The sequence below is a fragment of the Ictalurus furcatus genome, chromosome 28 (genome assembly GCF_023375685.1).
Source record: "Ictalurus furcatus strain D&B chromosome 28, Billie_1.0, whole genome shotgun sequence".
NCBI lineage: Eukaryota > Metazoa > Chordata > Actinopteri > Siluriformes > Ictaluridae > Ictalurus > Ictalurus furcatus.
In genome coordinates, this window is record NC_071282.1 from 12,678,382 (window position 1) to 12,692,104 (window position 13,723).

A 13,723-nucleotide genomic window follows, 5' to 3' on the forward strand; every position below is an offset into this window, starting at 1 on the left:
CTCGCTTTTAGACACAATACTTCGACACAAGGCGTTGTTTAGCCAAAAGGTTTAAGAAGCATGTTTAAAGTTATGATAGGCAAAATGTGGTGTTAGACATTCAAATGGTTTCATTTGAATATGTAAATATCATGAACACCTGAATAGCATTTGAACAGTGACCTCATACCGAAGCCCCTAAGAAAAACACAATAAGCCAAGATAAAAATGATATTGTAAAAGTTTTAAAACCATAACAGGGGTTACATCAGAGATGCATAAAGAATGGATTTATAATCTCATGACGTCTTCAAATGAAATGAAATGGAATCATGAGGTGTCTAGAGATTTCCACCACTAATGGAGAGGTTATAAATGATACTATATATAAACAGAATATATGTTTAACTAGGGAGATTTCTTGTACGTGTTGTATTATGTGTGTCTTGAATGTGTTTCTCTCTTCAGACTCTGTGCCAGTTACCCTGAGAAGGTTTTGGTGCCGAGCTGGGTCACAGACACAGAGCTAGAGAACGTGGCGGCATTCCGATCCTGGAAGAGAATTCCAGCTGTTGTTTATAGGTGTGTGTTGCTCATTTGAAACCTTTATTTATTTCTTTTATCACCGCAGAGATGACTTCAGTTCCTGCATTTTATACTGAATTTCATTTTTCCCCAGACATCAGAGCACGGGCGCTGTGATTGGTCGGTGTGGGCAACCTGAGGTGAGCTGGTGGGGTTGGCGGAATGCAGATGATGAGAACTTAGTGCAGTCCATCGCTAAGGCCTGTGGCATGGACCGTGCAGCTGTTAAACATCTGAGCAACGGCTCCTGTGTCCACAACAGTTCAGGTGCGTGTAGGAGCTGCTTTCTTATCACTAATTTGATCGATGTTTGGTTGCTGTTGAACTCTGGCTGACTTTCTCTGGTATGTCTTAGATCCTGACATAACCAATGGCAATGAGGAAGAGGAGCCAACTACCCCACCTCCTCAAAAGCTACTGATACTGGATGCCAGGTCATACGCTGCCGCCGTGGCCAATCGGGCCAAAGGAGGTGGCTGTGAATGCCCAGGTACACACGCCTGTTTGTGTTTTGTGTACTGCTATTACTGCACGATATCATTGACTGTATATGAGAGTTCACTAGCGGACATATGGACAGGATAAAGTGAAACTCAACCTGGCGAGTGTTTTACGCAAGTCCTGCCCCTTAAAAAAAAAGAGCAAACTACCAGCATAAGCTGGAGGAAATCCAGTTTTATTGACATACGCAGATAGAGGGCACCGCTGTCTCTGTGACAGTTCCTTACGTTATCCTGACGCATTATCAGAAAATTATTACAGAGGAAATTTGGTTTAATGGTAATTAGCTACATGGAATTATTCTTGAAAATAGTGCAGACTATGAGCTCCTTATTTCATAACATATCATTCATTTAAAGGCAGCACTCTGCCTAAATACTTATGCTAAACTTCAGGAAAGCTAGCTAAAAAGCCAAGCTGCAGGGTGAATCCTAAATGGCTTCTTATCACAGACTTGACAAGTTTCATTCATTTTGTGTAGAAGCTCCTTATTTTAACACTGGTATGAGTTATTACTCAGAAATATGCCAAAAGAGCTGGTTTTTTCCCCTTTTCTTTAGTAAACTAGAAGCTGAACCAGTCAACAATTATTGACAATTACATAGGTGTTTTGAACTCTAATATTAACTGACACCCTCTGGAAGCCCCACCCCTTCCCCTTATCTCACAAAAATTTCCCTGCACTGAACAGCACTTTCACTTTCTGTCAAGGTAAATGGAGAATGTTTTGCGTTCATTAATGTGAAATACAATCGATCAATCTGTTTGATAGTTAACATCACTATACAGGTGCAGCTCAAAAATTTGTTATATTGTGGAAAAGTTACTTTTTTTCCTGTATATGAAAGATCCACTTTTTGAATTAATTTACAGGAAAAAAAAAAAAATTCCACGATATTCAAATTTTTTTTTAGGTGTACCGGTATATCAGTAATAAATCAAAAGCATAGTGTGTGTTTGTTTCACTGTTTACTCCCTCCACCTTCATCAGGACTAAACCTCTTCAGGGTTGAAATGCTCTGCTGTTGGCCATGTATTGCACTACACATAATATAAAAGCCATTATGATTTGCCCTATGTAGTGCACATTTGTGGGAAGCCATTTGGGATTTGGCTTAACATGTGGTCTGAGGAACACCGTTACCATAGAAGCAGTCGTAAACGAGGTTGGTGTCGTCAGCATTGTTCTGGGAATACATGTGTGGTAGCTGGAGCAACTTCAAATCCTTGTTTGAATCATTAGCTTGGTTCAGGTCAAGCAGACAGGAGGACTGACTTTACTATACAGACTTTCACAGTATTCTGTACTTCATTAACATTTTATGTTCTGAATCGGAGTTTATTTCAAAGGTGAACTGTGATTCTACTCCGATCTGTTTTGTGCAGAGTACTATCCAAACTGTGAGGTGATGTTCATGGGTATGGCCAACATCCACTCCATCAGGAGGAGCTTCCAGTGCCTAAGGGCTCTCTGTGCACAAGTGCCAGATCCTGCCAAGTGAGTGTGCTGCCTTCACTTTCCTACAGCTTTAAAACAAAAACCACAAGACCTGGAATACACTCGGGTGAATGCATGCAAACAGAGTGCATAGTTTGAATGCTGTTTGATTTTATTATTATTGGGTTTTTTTTTCATATTTGCAAGAAATCAACAACTGAATACATTTATTCACACAGAAGTCAGTGCTTAAAATTCAAACGGGATTGAATAATAATTATTTGAAGTAATACAAATTCCACATTCCCTATGTAATACAGTTGCTTCTCTAAACACTTTTTATATTTATCATTTTAGAAATGTGCCACTTTTTGTAGTCTACACAAAATAAACCATAATACTGAAGTAGGGAAAAATCAATATATGGCGCAAGATTATTTACAAATGGAAAATTTGTGATTGTGTAAGTTTTCACACCTGTTGCCATCAAAAGTCACATAAATAGTTTAATGGAGTCAACCTGTGTGAAATTAGTGTCACATGAACGTAATATACCTACACCAGAGTTTGTTAGAGCTATGAAAGTAAGTCTGGGACAAAATTCTGGAAAGGATCAAGCAGGATTTGGTCATTTATTGATAAATGGAATGAATATGGTACAGCTACGACTCTGTGAAAGAAGGCCATCCACCAGAAGTCAGAGAAGCAGCCACTTGTAGACTGATGACACAAAATCCCAATTACAGATCCAGGTTGTAACACTACAAAATGTGGAAAAGTTCAAGGTTGGTGAATACTTACGTAACCCGCTGTGTGTATGAATCTTTCTTTTGTTTCTTTCCTTCCTCTCTGTCTCTCTCAGTTGGCTGTCTGCTCTAGAAGGCACTAAATGGCTGCAGCATCTTTCTCTGCTGCTAAAGGCGTCTCTGTTAGTAGTGAACGCTGTGGATCGGGACAGCAGGCCCGTCCTGGTGCACTGTTCTGATGGCTGGGACCGCACGCCGCAGATAGTGGCTCTGTCCAAACTGCTGCTTGACCCCTACTACAGAACTGTGGAGGTGAGGAGACACACACACACACACACATGGTTAGACAGAAATCTTAACACAGATCCTAGACATGTCTCATGCTTTCTTATGTACTTTTGCTCTTTTTAATCATGTAATTAATTAGATGTATATCCGTCATCCAGCTACTACACACTAGACCATGTTAAATGATCATTTGAACCTTGCAGAGAGGTAACCTATTGAAATAAGCCTTTAAGAGCCTTCGGGGGTGTGGACGAATTCCTGGCATTTTTTCCATTCATGGTGTTCTGTAACATACTTTCGTGTCTCTTCTTGCCCAGCTCTATAGTTGGGGAAAGTTGTTTTTGTAGTGGCTAAACAGTTTCACTCAAGTACCTCATTAAACCACTAAACATTATACGTGTAGTTGAATTAATTGCTTATGTTTTAATGACCAAGAAACTACCTGTTAACATCTCTACATCTAAAAACGCCAGACTTTGTGAATATACAATACGCAAATGCCTTCATGTACTTTCCGCCCTGACAGATAGCCGGCTTGACGTGCCGGTATAACATCACTGATAGACACGAGTGGAATTTCAGTATCTGAGTCTCAATCATTCATCTAAGAGGAGTTGGCTGTTTTAAAAATAATGTTTTTGATCATAGTGGTGCTACCTCATTCCAGGTAACACACGTGTGATAAGTTAGTTAGTTACATTTACATGTATATAGCACTTCTCTTGACACTCGAGCCTTTACATAGTATGGGGCGGGGAGGGATCCCCTCAACCAGCACTAGTGTGTATGATCCACCTGGATGATGCGACAGCAGCCAGAATGCCCAGCACACAACAGCTTTTAGTGGAGAGGAGAGAGTGATGTAGCCAAATCAGGTATGGGGATTATTAGGGGGCCATGATAGAGAAAGGCCTATGGGGGAATTTCGCCAGGACATCGGGGTTATACCCTACTCTATAAGATTTCCTTGACAACACAATATTGAAGAGGCACACCAAAAGCTCCTTAAATATATTTCCACCTTCTAGACTTGGTACTCATTAGTAAACAAACTCGGTGACTGTGTTTTCTTTAATCTCTGTAGGGTTTCCAAGTTTTGGTGGAAACTGAGTGGCTGGATTTCGGACATAAGTTTGCGGACCGCTGTGGACATGGGGAAAATGCCGAGGACGTGAACGAGCGCTGTCCCGTCTTCCTGCAGTGGCTGGACTGCGTGCACCAGCTGCAGAGGCAGTTTCCCTGCTCTTTTCAGTTCAACGAGGCCTTTCTGGTACCAGACACCACCTACTGTTCCAACTATGCACTGCACCAGGCACCTAATTCAGGAGCAGATTATTTACTTAACACTTAATAAAATAAAGCATTTACTCAAATGGATTTTCTTTCTGAAGATACTGGAAGTAGCGGTTGTTACTTGGCACTAACTGTCGGTGTGTGTTATGCAGGTGAAGCTGGTGCAGCACACCTACTCGTGTCTGTTCGGGACATTCCTGTGCAACAGCGGGAAAGAGCGAGAGGAGCGAGGTGTACTAGAGAACACCTGCTCCGTCTGGTCTCTGCTTCAGCCGTCTAACAGAACCTTCCACAACATCCTGTACTCGCCGCACTCGGAGACGGTACTGCGTCTGCTCTGCATTTCTACCTGTTTCGCTGCGTGTTAGTGGGTGTATTCATAGGATGGCTCTGCTCAGTGGTGGACAGCATACATGAGTCACACCTGTAGAACATTTTAAATACATAGCATTCAGCAAAAATAACAACATAGCTAACAAATTAACACTCGCAAAACTGTTGCACGTCTGGGCAGGGGATTGTAGAGAGTAGGCCTACACAATGCTTTGAGGCTGTTTTTGTTTTCTGTGTTGCGTGTCATATGAACATAAGGATCATAGTCATTGTGATCAAAAATAGTTTGAAACCTGTTAACTCTTGTTCTTGCATGACTAAAGAGTTCTGTTCTTTCAGTAGTCATAATTAAGTCCTATTTCCATAGATTAGAGAGAGATTTTTATCCTAGCCCTGTCTCTGTTGTTGTACATCCCCATATTTATGCTTTGTGATGAAAAACCAGTCACCAAGATTGAACTTCCCCTGGCTGTTGACCCTACAAACCTCTTCACTAAAAACTTAAATGAGCACTACACCTACACAGCTTATTTATTTGCTGTACTAACTCGCATTATTTCCCATGTAACACTAAGTCTAACAGTATTCTTAGACCATGGCGTATTTGTGCTGTTGTGAGGATTTGTTTGTCGACAGAGATTTCAATGCACTATTGTAAGTCGTTCTGTATAAGACTGTCTCCTAAATGCTATAAATGGAAAGCCACAAAAAAACCCAAGTATAGACCAGTCAGTAATTGCACAGCTTGTTTTGCACTCCTCCTCAACATCAGGGTCTGTTTTTGTCCCCATATTCAACATCACCTCCAAATCACCTTCTTGCAGAGAGAGAGAGAGAGAGAGCTGAGGCATGATTTCTCCTCTTCTCTTCTCCTCTCCCCACTTTTTGAACTGACTCCTGGCCAGGGCTGGCTGTAGCATCACTAGGAATTAAACTGGTATCTCATCAATAAGGCACAGTCTAAAAATTGACCTTTTATGGAAATGCACTAATCTGATCTGCTGTCGAACTGCTGACCATGTTGGAGATGTTGACTAGTTCCTTTTGGTGTATTTAGAAATTCTACAGTGATCTTGAGCTTACGGTGGCCGTTTGAAAAGCAAAAGGAGCGTGCGGGCGCTCTAACCCGTCCACATTTTGTCTGTTTGGTCCGTGCCCTGGCAGGTGCTACACCCGGTTTGCCATGTGAGGAACCTAATGCTGTGGAGTGCAGTCTACCTGCCTAATTCTGCCCCCTCCTTGCTTTGTGAGGAGTCCTGTGCTTCTTATTCCACTGCTTCAGCCTCACCTGAGGACACACCTCCTGGCAGGTAAGTGCACCAGCAGCTCAGTAATCTCTTTCTTGTTATTTTGTGTCCCCCCCCCCCCCCCCCCCCCCCATGCTCTACTATTCTACTATTGCAGGATCTGCAAAGTCCTGAATCCACTCATCATACATATTTTGCCCTTCTTGAGTAGAGACCGGTGTAAGCAGGATAAACACAAAATATCTCGTAAAGGGATGGAGGACCGTACAGAAAATAAAAATACGTGTCCTCAGTTTCTCACCACTCCGGTCATCTGGTTTTAACATTTTTGTCGGTTTCTACTCTGATTGATGCGTTTCAGCATTTGGAGTCCATCATTATATTAACCCTCTTACCCCTAAGTTCCCACAGTATTATGTCCCATAACCCTATATTCCCCAGAGAAACAGCACGCCAACCCTGAGTTCCTGGGCCAAAATCAACATTTTAATTTTAACATTTTTAGGCCTTGAAACAACTTGTAATAATGTATTTGTGTAATATTACTTTGAAAATGAAGCAGTTCAGTGTTTTTACTAAACTTAGAGCACAATTCTTTACTAGAGAAATTACGAAAAAATGCTCGCTAAAATCCTTATACTCATTTAGAAGTACCATACGAGCATCAGCGTGGTCAATGCCTTTATAGATAATAAATAAATAAATGCATTTTAGTGCCAAAAGTCAAGTTTCTGGTGGTAATCAGACCAGCAGGTAGTGTTTTCACGAATGCACAGAAATGGTCCCGTTATGACTCCAGACCCCTGCAGTGTCAGTCGCACTGGTTGATGCTGAAGATGAAGACTATCTGTCTGTCTGATGCTGTCACTATCTAGAATCCTTGCTCTCGCCTGTGTAACTGTGTATGTTTTCTTTTTTTTTCTCACTGTTTTAGATGTACCTGTGTTCACTGTAGGTGTAACTTTAGCTGGAACACGATTAGCTTTTTGCTTTGGCATTTTTAGTTCACTTCTACTAGTACACCAATATTCACGCTTGGATCAGCTTCATCGTAATGCCGGCGTAATTACGTAATCAGGTCGTGATGTCATCAACCTTCCGGGTCAAAAAATAATAATTAAATAAGTAAGGAATCATAGCAGAGTAATGCCGGTACACCGGCCTTACGGGGATAACGTTTACACTGTAAATCCTCTATATCGGCCTTACGGGGATTTGGCATAGACGACCAAGCCAGTATTTCGTCCTTACAGGAATAGATCAAAGACGGGCAAGCCGGTTTTTCGGCCATACGGGGTAAGAGGGTTAAAGGTCAATTCACCCCAGATGTGTTTGGAAGTTAAGACACAGCAAGATGTGCATCCTTTTTAACTAGCGTTTCAATCCACGAGAGGTACCCGTGTAAAAGGCACATGTTCAAACACGAGCCTGAACATCCTGTTGTGTCTTTTGCTTGCACTTGTAAGTGAAGCATGCGCTGTGGTTTATTATGTCCCGCTGTCTTTTATTACATTTTATGTGACCCGTGTTGTAAACGCAGCTGGCCTAACATCAACTATTTCTATCCCTTGATTTACTGACACTGGAATTAGTTTCATTCGAAAATACTATCGCTATTGCTAGTTCCAGTATTTTTATTTATTTATTTTCACAAATTGGGGCCATATTTGGCTTGTAGGCCTTGAGTTTTACATATTCTCAAAAATATATTGTAATTGTAAGAAACTACAAGAATTGGCTTAGGAACATCTCTGCATGCTGACTCTCGTTGGAAAAAAATGCTCATTTGAAGCACCATCATGTCCTCCTGCTATCCCAATTATCCCAATGGCTGACTAGCTAATTGCTTATTATTGTATTTATTAGTTACTATTTTAGTTATTTAGTTGACATGCTAGCTTATTTGTAGACATGAATGGGACCTTAGTGTCCTGAGTGTCATGATTTATTTAACAGTAGCCAAGCCTGTCCTAATATACCAGAACATTTCATTCATTCCTCTTCAGTACTTTATCCTGGTCAGGATTGTAGCAGATCCCGAGCCTATCCCAGGTGCACAAGGAGGTAAACCATAACAATAAAAGATCATTTCTTTTATCACAAATGTTAACCAAGTTAAATAGCTAGATAGATGAGGGTGCGGTTTTCCAGGCACCACTCTGTGACTGATTCATATACGTTGAGCCTCCAAATCAATAATGCTTCAACTCAAGTTTATAAGGAATCAGAGTCAGCGATACAATTGTATTATAATGGAGCTGACTTTTTTTTTTTCTTTCCATATCTGACAGATAACTCTTCTATACATGAACTTAACAGATCTGTTTCCTTCGTACAGACTGCCAAAGACTCGTTCCTATGACCACCTGCTGACGGCTTGCGAGGGAACAAATCTGTTGGCTTCAAACCGTCGCTGCAGCGATCCCAACCTCAACGAGACGTGGCAGGAGCACCTTCGATCAGAGGAGCGAACGGCAGAAACACAACCAGAGGAGAAACTTGAGCAAGCAGCTTGTTGTAATACCCATCATCCTGAAACGACTGGATCGGACGAGAGGCTTCCAAATGAGGGATTACTCAACGGGGTGGAGCATGCGGACTCTAAAACAGAAAACGGGATTATTTTAGTGAACCAGGGTGTGTATTCCGACCCAGTTGTTAGCACATGCTCTGTAGCGGAGCTGCCCAGCGAGGTCCCTGAACAGAACGGTGAGGATTCAGTGTGTGACGAAGCGCTAAAACATTCCTCGGGCCAATCAGTCGCCTCTTCGTCGTCACCTCATCCTGGACACGTCACTAACAGCCAGGAATGTTTCTCCGCTAAAGAGCCTCTTTGTTTAGCTAATGACCTGAAATCTCACCCCACTTCACCACAAGAAGACTCTACAGATCCATTAAACACACCCAGCTCACTCCACTCACCTTCGCAGCCTCTGTCTCCGAAGCCGAATATCGACAGCTCTGTGTGTAACAGCGAAGATCCTCGCGTTAACGGCTCCGTTTCACAAAACTCCCTGAGCCGCCAGACGTCCACAGCGAGTGCCGGGTCCCTACAACTGGGCTGTCCTGGGCGAATGCTGGCTCAGGGCGCTCACCTGGGCGAGGACGGGCTCAGCGTGCATAGAGACGTTGTACAGGTGCGGCTCAGGCAGATGGAAGCGGGCCATCAGCTGCAGGTGGAGACACTGAAAAGGCAGGTGCAGGCGCTATGGAACAAGCTGCACGTCAGTGGAGAGCTGGTGAGAACTCGAGCGCGCGCGCGCACACACACACACACACACACACACACACACACACACACATCTACCTATCTATTATATCTGTAGCATGTGTGTAATTACCACAGACAAGAAATAACACTTTTTCCCGTGTTCCTGTTTTACTTTTAACTCACTTGTAATAGAAGTGAGTAGATGTTGCAATCTGTTAATAAACATTTATTAACAGAATTCCATATTTTCCTGAAGTCTTCAGTCAAAGGTACTTGTAAATTAATCTTTGACTCTGTATGCATCCTGTCAGGGATGGAACTACAATTTTTTTTCCCAGAGGGAGCTTTTAGAGGTAATGTGTGGGTCAGAATGTGCTTTAAAAATAACTGGATGTCCTCTCTTGGGATCGAAGGAATAAAACACTCTGGGCCGTGATTGTTACTGGCCCTGATTATTTTCTAATGACCGCACATCCCGAAGTGTTTTATTCCTCTTATACAACATACAGTATCTCACAAAAGTGAGTACACCCCTCACATTTTTGTAAATATTTGATTATATCTTTTCATGTGACAACACTGAAGAAATGACACTTTGCTAGAATGTAAAGTAGTGAGTGTACAGCTTGTGTAACAGTGTAAATTTGCTGTCCCCTGAAAATAACTCAACACACAGCCATTAATGTCTAAACCGCTGGCAACAAAAGTGAGTACACCCCTAAGTGAAAATGTCCAAATTGGGCCCAAAGTGTCAATATTTTGTGTGGCCACCATTATTTAACAGCACTGCTTTAACCCTCTTGGGTATGGAGTTCACCAGAGCTTTACAGGTTGCCACTGGAGTCCTCTTCCACTCCTCCATGACGACATCACGGAGCTGGTGGATGTTAGAGACCTTGTGTATGTTAGAGCAGGTGTGCATACTTCCGGTTGAAAAGCAAGAATTTATCCTGCAGAAATATGAGGAATTTAAACCTACACTAACCGCAAAAAGCAACACTGTTGCGGGTGCCAAAGCTCGGGAACATTACTGATTGTGTAAATGCACCAGTTTACTTTTATAGGCTCACAATGAGAATAAACAGATTGAAAACGTATAACCCCAACATCTTTCATTGTTCAAGTGTAGTTTTGTTTTTGTTTTTTTATGTTCCCGAGTTTAACCGCCGCCCTTAGACTCGTGCTATAAGCGAGCAAACAGGTTTCCTGCTCTTTTCTCAGTACGGAAAAACGTGTTGGAAATCTTGTCTGTGCCAATCACACATGCGCAACAGATGGAGCTAGGACTGAAAACACTGGAGTATTCCTATTAAACCAGTACATACAAACAAAACTAATACACACTTCACAATTCTGAGGCAAAAATACTGATCTAGATATTTTTGTTCTGTTTATGCTTGATGAGTTCATTAATTAAGGAATAGCTCCACATGAACAGAGATATAAACCACTGTTTTTGTCCAGACTCCTGTACCAGACGGGGAGAATAACGTGGAGGCTGTGCACCTGTCTCGCTGCGGCACTGAACTCTTTTCCGAGAGTAGCTGGGAAAACGAGGAGCAGCATGACAAACAGGTAAGAGAGCGAGGGATCAGTGAAAGGAGGAGTGTGATTAGAGTTAGATAATGGAATATAGGTAGGTCTGGATCCTTAGAATTCTTATGTGAAGGATGTTTTTATTGCTTAACGTGTTTGTTGATGTAGTTGATATCAGTTTTACAGACACTGCACCACTGATCATATTCCACTACAACACAGAACGAACCTTGCTGCCCTTCCACATGAACACCTCGACTCTACTGGGAAGAAATCCTGCCCTCCTAATATTAATATTATTAAGAATTGTGTTATTGTTCAAATCTGATATCTGTCGGCTGGTGCAGGGGGTAGCGTTGGCGTTTCACGGCTCCAGGGAGTCCAGTTACCGTCTGTGCGGAGTTGTGCATGTTGTTGTCCTTGTTTCCACATGGGTTTCTTCCAAGTTCTCTGGTTTCCACCCACCTCCCAAATACCTTCCAGTAGGTGTATTGGCAACTCTAAATTGTGTGTGAATGGTGTGCTCTGCGTGAACTAGATTTTCCACCCTAGCATGCATTCCTGTGATTGGCTCCAGATCCACAGGATCAAGTGGTTCTGACTTTTTTTTTTTTCAGTTTGAACTGTAGTATGGAGCAGTGGGAGTCCTTTAGCTCAGTGAGTCATTTAGCACCGTAAGAATAAGAGCTCAATTAAGAATATGCTTTCAAGTAAATTCTTGAGTTTGTGCAGCTGGACTGAGGAGGAAGGAGACTAGAACCTTTTCCCCCCCCCAGAGTATAACAAAAACATGGTGACTGCTATTTATGATGAGAAACTACAGCACATTAACGGGACAGTTCTTTGTAATAAAAAAAAGTGTCTTGTAACCACAGTTGACAATACTTCCAGCTTTAAGGCAACTCACAGACTTATATTAGTGCCGTCATTTAAATACGTTATGGTTTCTATAGTAACAACTCCACATAACAGTAAACAGATTTGTAAAAAGTGTTCTTCTGATTGGCTGGAAGTTGTGCGTTTAAACCATGTAATGCACATGTAGTTCCAGTCAGTTTCCTCACCGTTCTAAATGAACACGTTGCTTTTATAAGCAACTGGAGTCATAGTAACAGTTTCAGTAGAATACAGTAGCTAAACTCACAGCTTTTATTAGTAGAGACCTTTCTATCTCTGTCTAATAACTGTATTATAATTTATTTAAATAAATGCAATCTTATCACACTACTTTATTTCTGTGTATGATTTAGAGCGGACAGAATTCTATGGTAAATGTTATGCACTTATATAGCGCTTTTTTAACCTTGGCGGTTCTACGAAGCGCTTTACACTGGTTCTCATTCACCCAGTCACACACACACCAATGGTAGCAGAGCTGCCATGCAAGGCGCTAACTTGCCATCGGGAGCAACTTGGGGTTCAGTGTCTTGCCCAAGGACACTTCGGCACGTGGAGTCACGTGGGCCGGGAATCGAACCGCCAACCCTACGATTAGTGGACAACCCGCTCTACCACCTGAGCCACAGCCGCCCCCTCTATCTATATAATACTAGATCTAATATATAAATTATTTTTATCCGTTCAGTCAAATTTTGCACTGCAATCGTCAGTGACCACTTTAACTTGTCACTGCCGGCAACTGGCCATAGTATAAAGAGGATAATCCCTGGCTCCTTGTGCGTTACACGATTTCAACGCACACTGCGGAGCCAAACATGTTCTTAGCCTCCAGCTTGTGCATTAAAATCGCATAATGCACACGTACAGTAGCTGTGGATTATCCCTTACTTAATGTATACACACATTTTTCATGGTGAAGCGTTCTGTGAGGATATGCTTATCTCCTTAGCATTTTTGGAAGGAGTCTCCAGTGTCAGCACTTTGTAACAGTCAGAGGTCAAATTGGAACAACTTTTCAGACACAGAGGAAAGTGTTTCTCTGTAACAAGTTCTGTGTTTTCTGTTATTAACAAAGTGAGTGAAGGAGAGTTTGTTCACATAAACTATTTGTGTGTGTGTGTGTAGTAATAAATGAGATAATTGTAAGTCACTCTGGATAAGGGCATCTGCCAAACACTGTAATGTAATGTAGTAACGAGATCATGATGGTGTGCTCTCTGCGCTTCCAGGTCCCTCAGTGGTATCCCGATCACCTTCCAACACACTGCTACAGATGTGAGAGCAAGTTCTGGCTAGCTGCTCGAAAACAGCAGTGCAGGTGAAGATAGTGTCTGATCTCACTCTAATACATGTTCTCTGTTTGTCCTTTACATGTTGCACCTAAGAGCACACTCCTGTTTGCTAATCCTGGCCATGCTAAAGAAAGTGTTTTTCAATCTAATCTCTATCCATCACTTGTCTAGAGTATGTGTGATTTACCACCGGCATAAATTTGAACGTTTCCCTGTAGCGAAAAAACAACAACCTGACATCGAAAACAAAACTCATGTATAACGGAAGTTGTTCGGTTCAACTAGTAAATATTTTTAAAAGTGTGGCATTGTGACGAGAATTCAGAACTAAAAACATTACACTCAAACATGAGAGAATTTAACGACAACCCTTA

The 13,723-nt window shown here is 41.9% G+C and overlaps 1 protein-coding gene across 3 annotated transcripts in view; it reads left to right on the forward strand.

The window, feature by feature from the left end:
* Nucleotides 1-13,723, forward strand: part of LOC128603897 (myotubularin-related protein 3) — a 28,608-nt gene that overhangs the window by 12,828 nt on the left and 2,057 nt on the right. For all 3 annotated transcript variants that reach the window (XM_053618663.1, XM_053618662.1, XM_053618661.1), the window contains 11 exons: nt 448-561; nt 659-831; nt 920-1,054; nt 2,452-2,563; nt 3,366-3,561; nt 4,622-4,807; nt 4,983-5,153; nt 6,328-6,473; nt 8,749-9,649; nt 11,086-11,196; nt 13,287-13,375. In XM_053618663.1, coding sequence (XP_053474638.1) covers nt 448-561; nt 659-831; nt 920-1,054; nt 2,452-2,563; nt 3,366-3,561; nt 4,622-4,807; nt 4,983-5,153; nt 6,328-6,473; nt 8,749-9,649; nt 11,086-11,196; nt 13,287-13,375 — 2,334 coding nt within the window. The remainder of the gene's footprint in view (nt 1-447; nt 562-658; nt 832-919; nt 1,055-2,451; nt 2,564-3,365; nt 3,562-4,621; nt 4,808-4,982; nt 5,154-6,327; nt 6,474-8,748; nt 9,650-11,085; nt 11,197-13,286; nt 13,376-13,723) is intronic.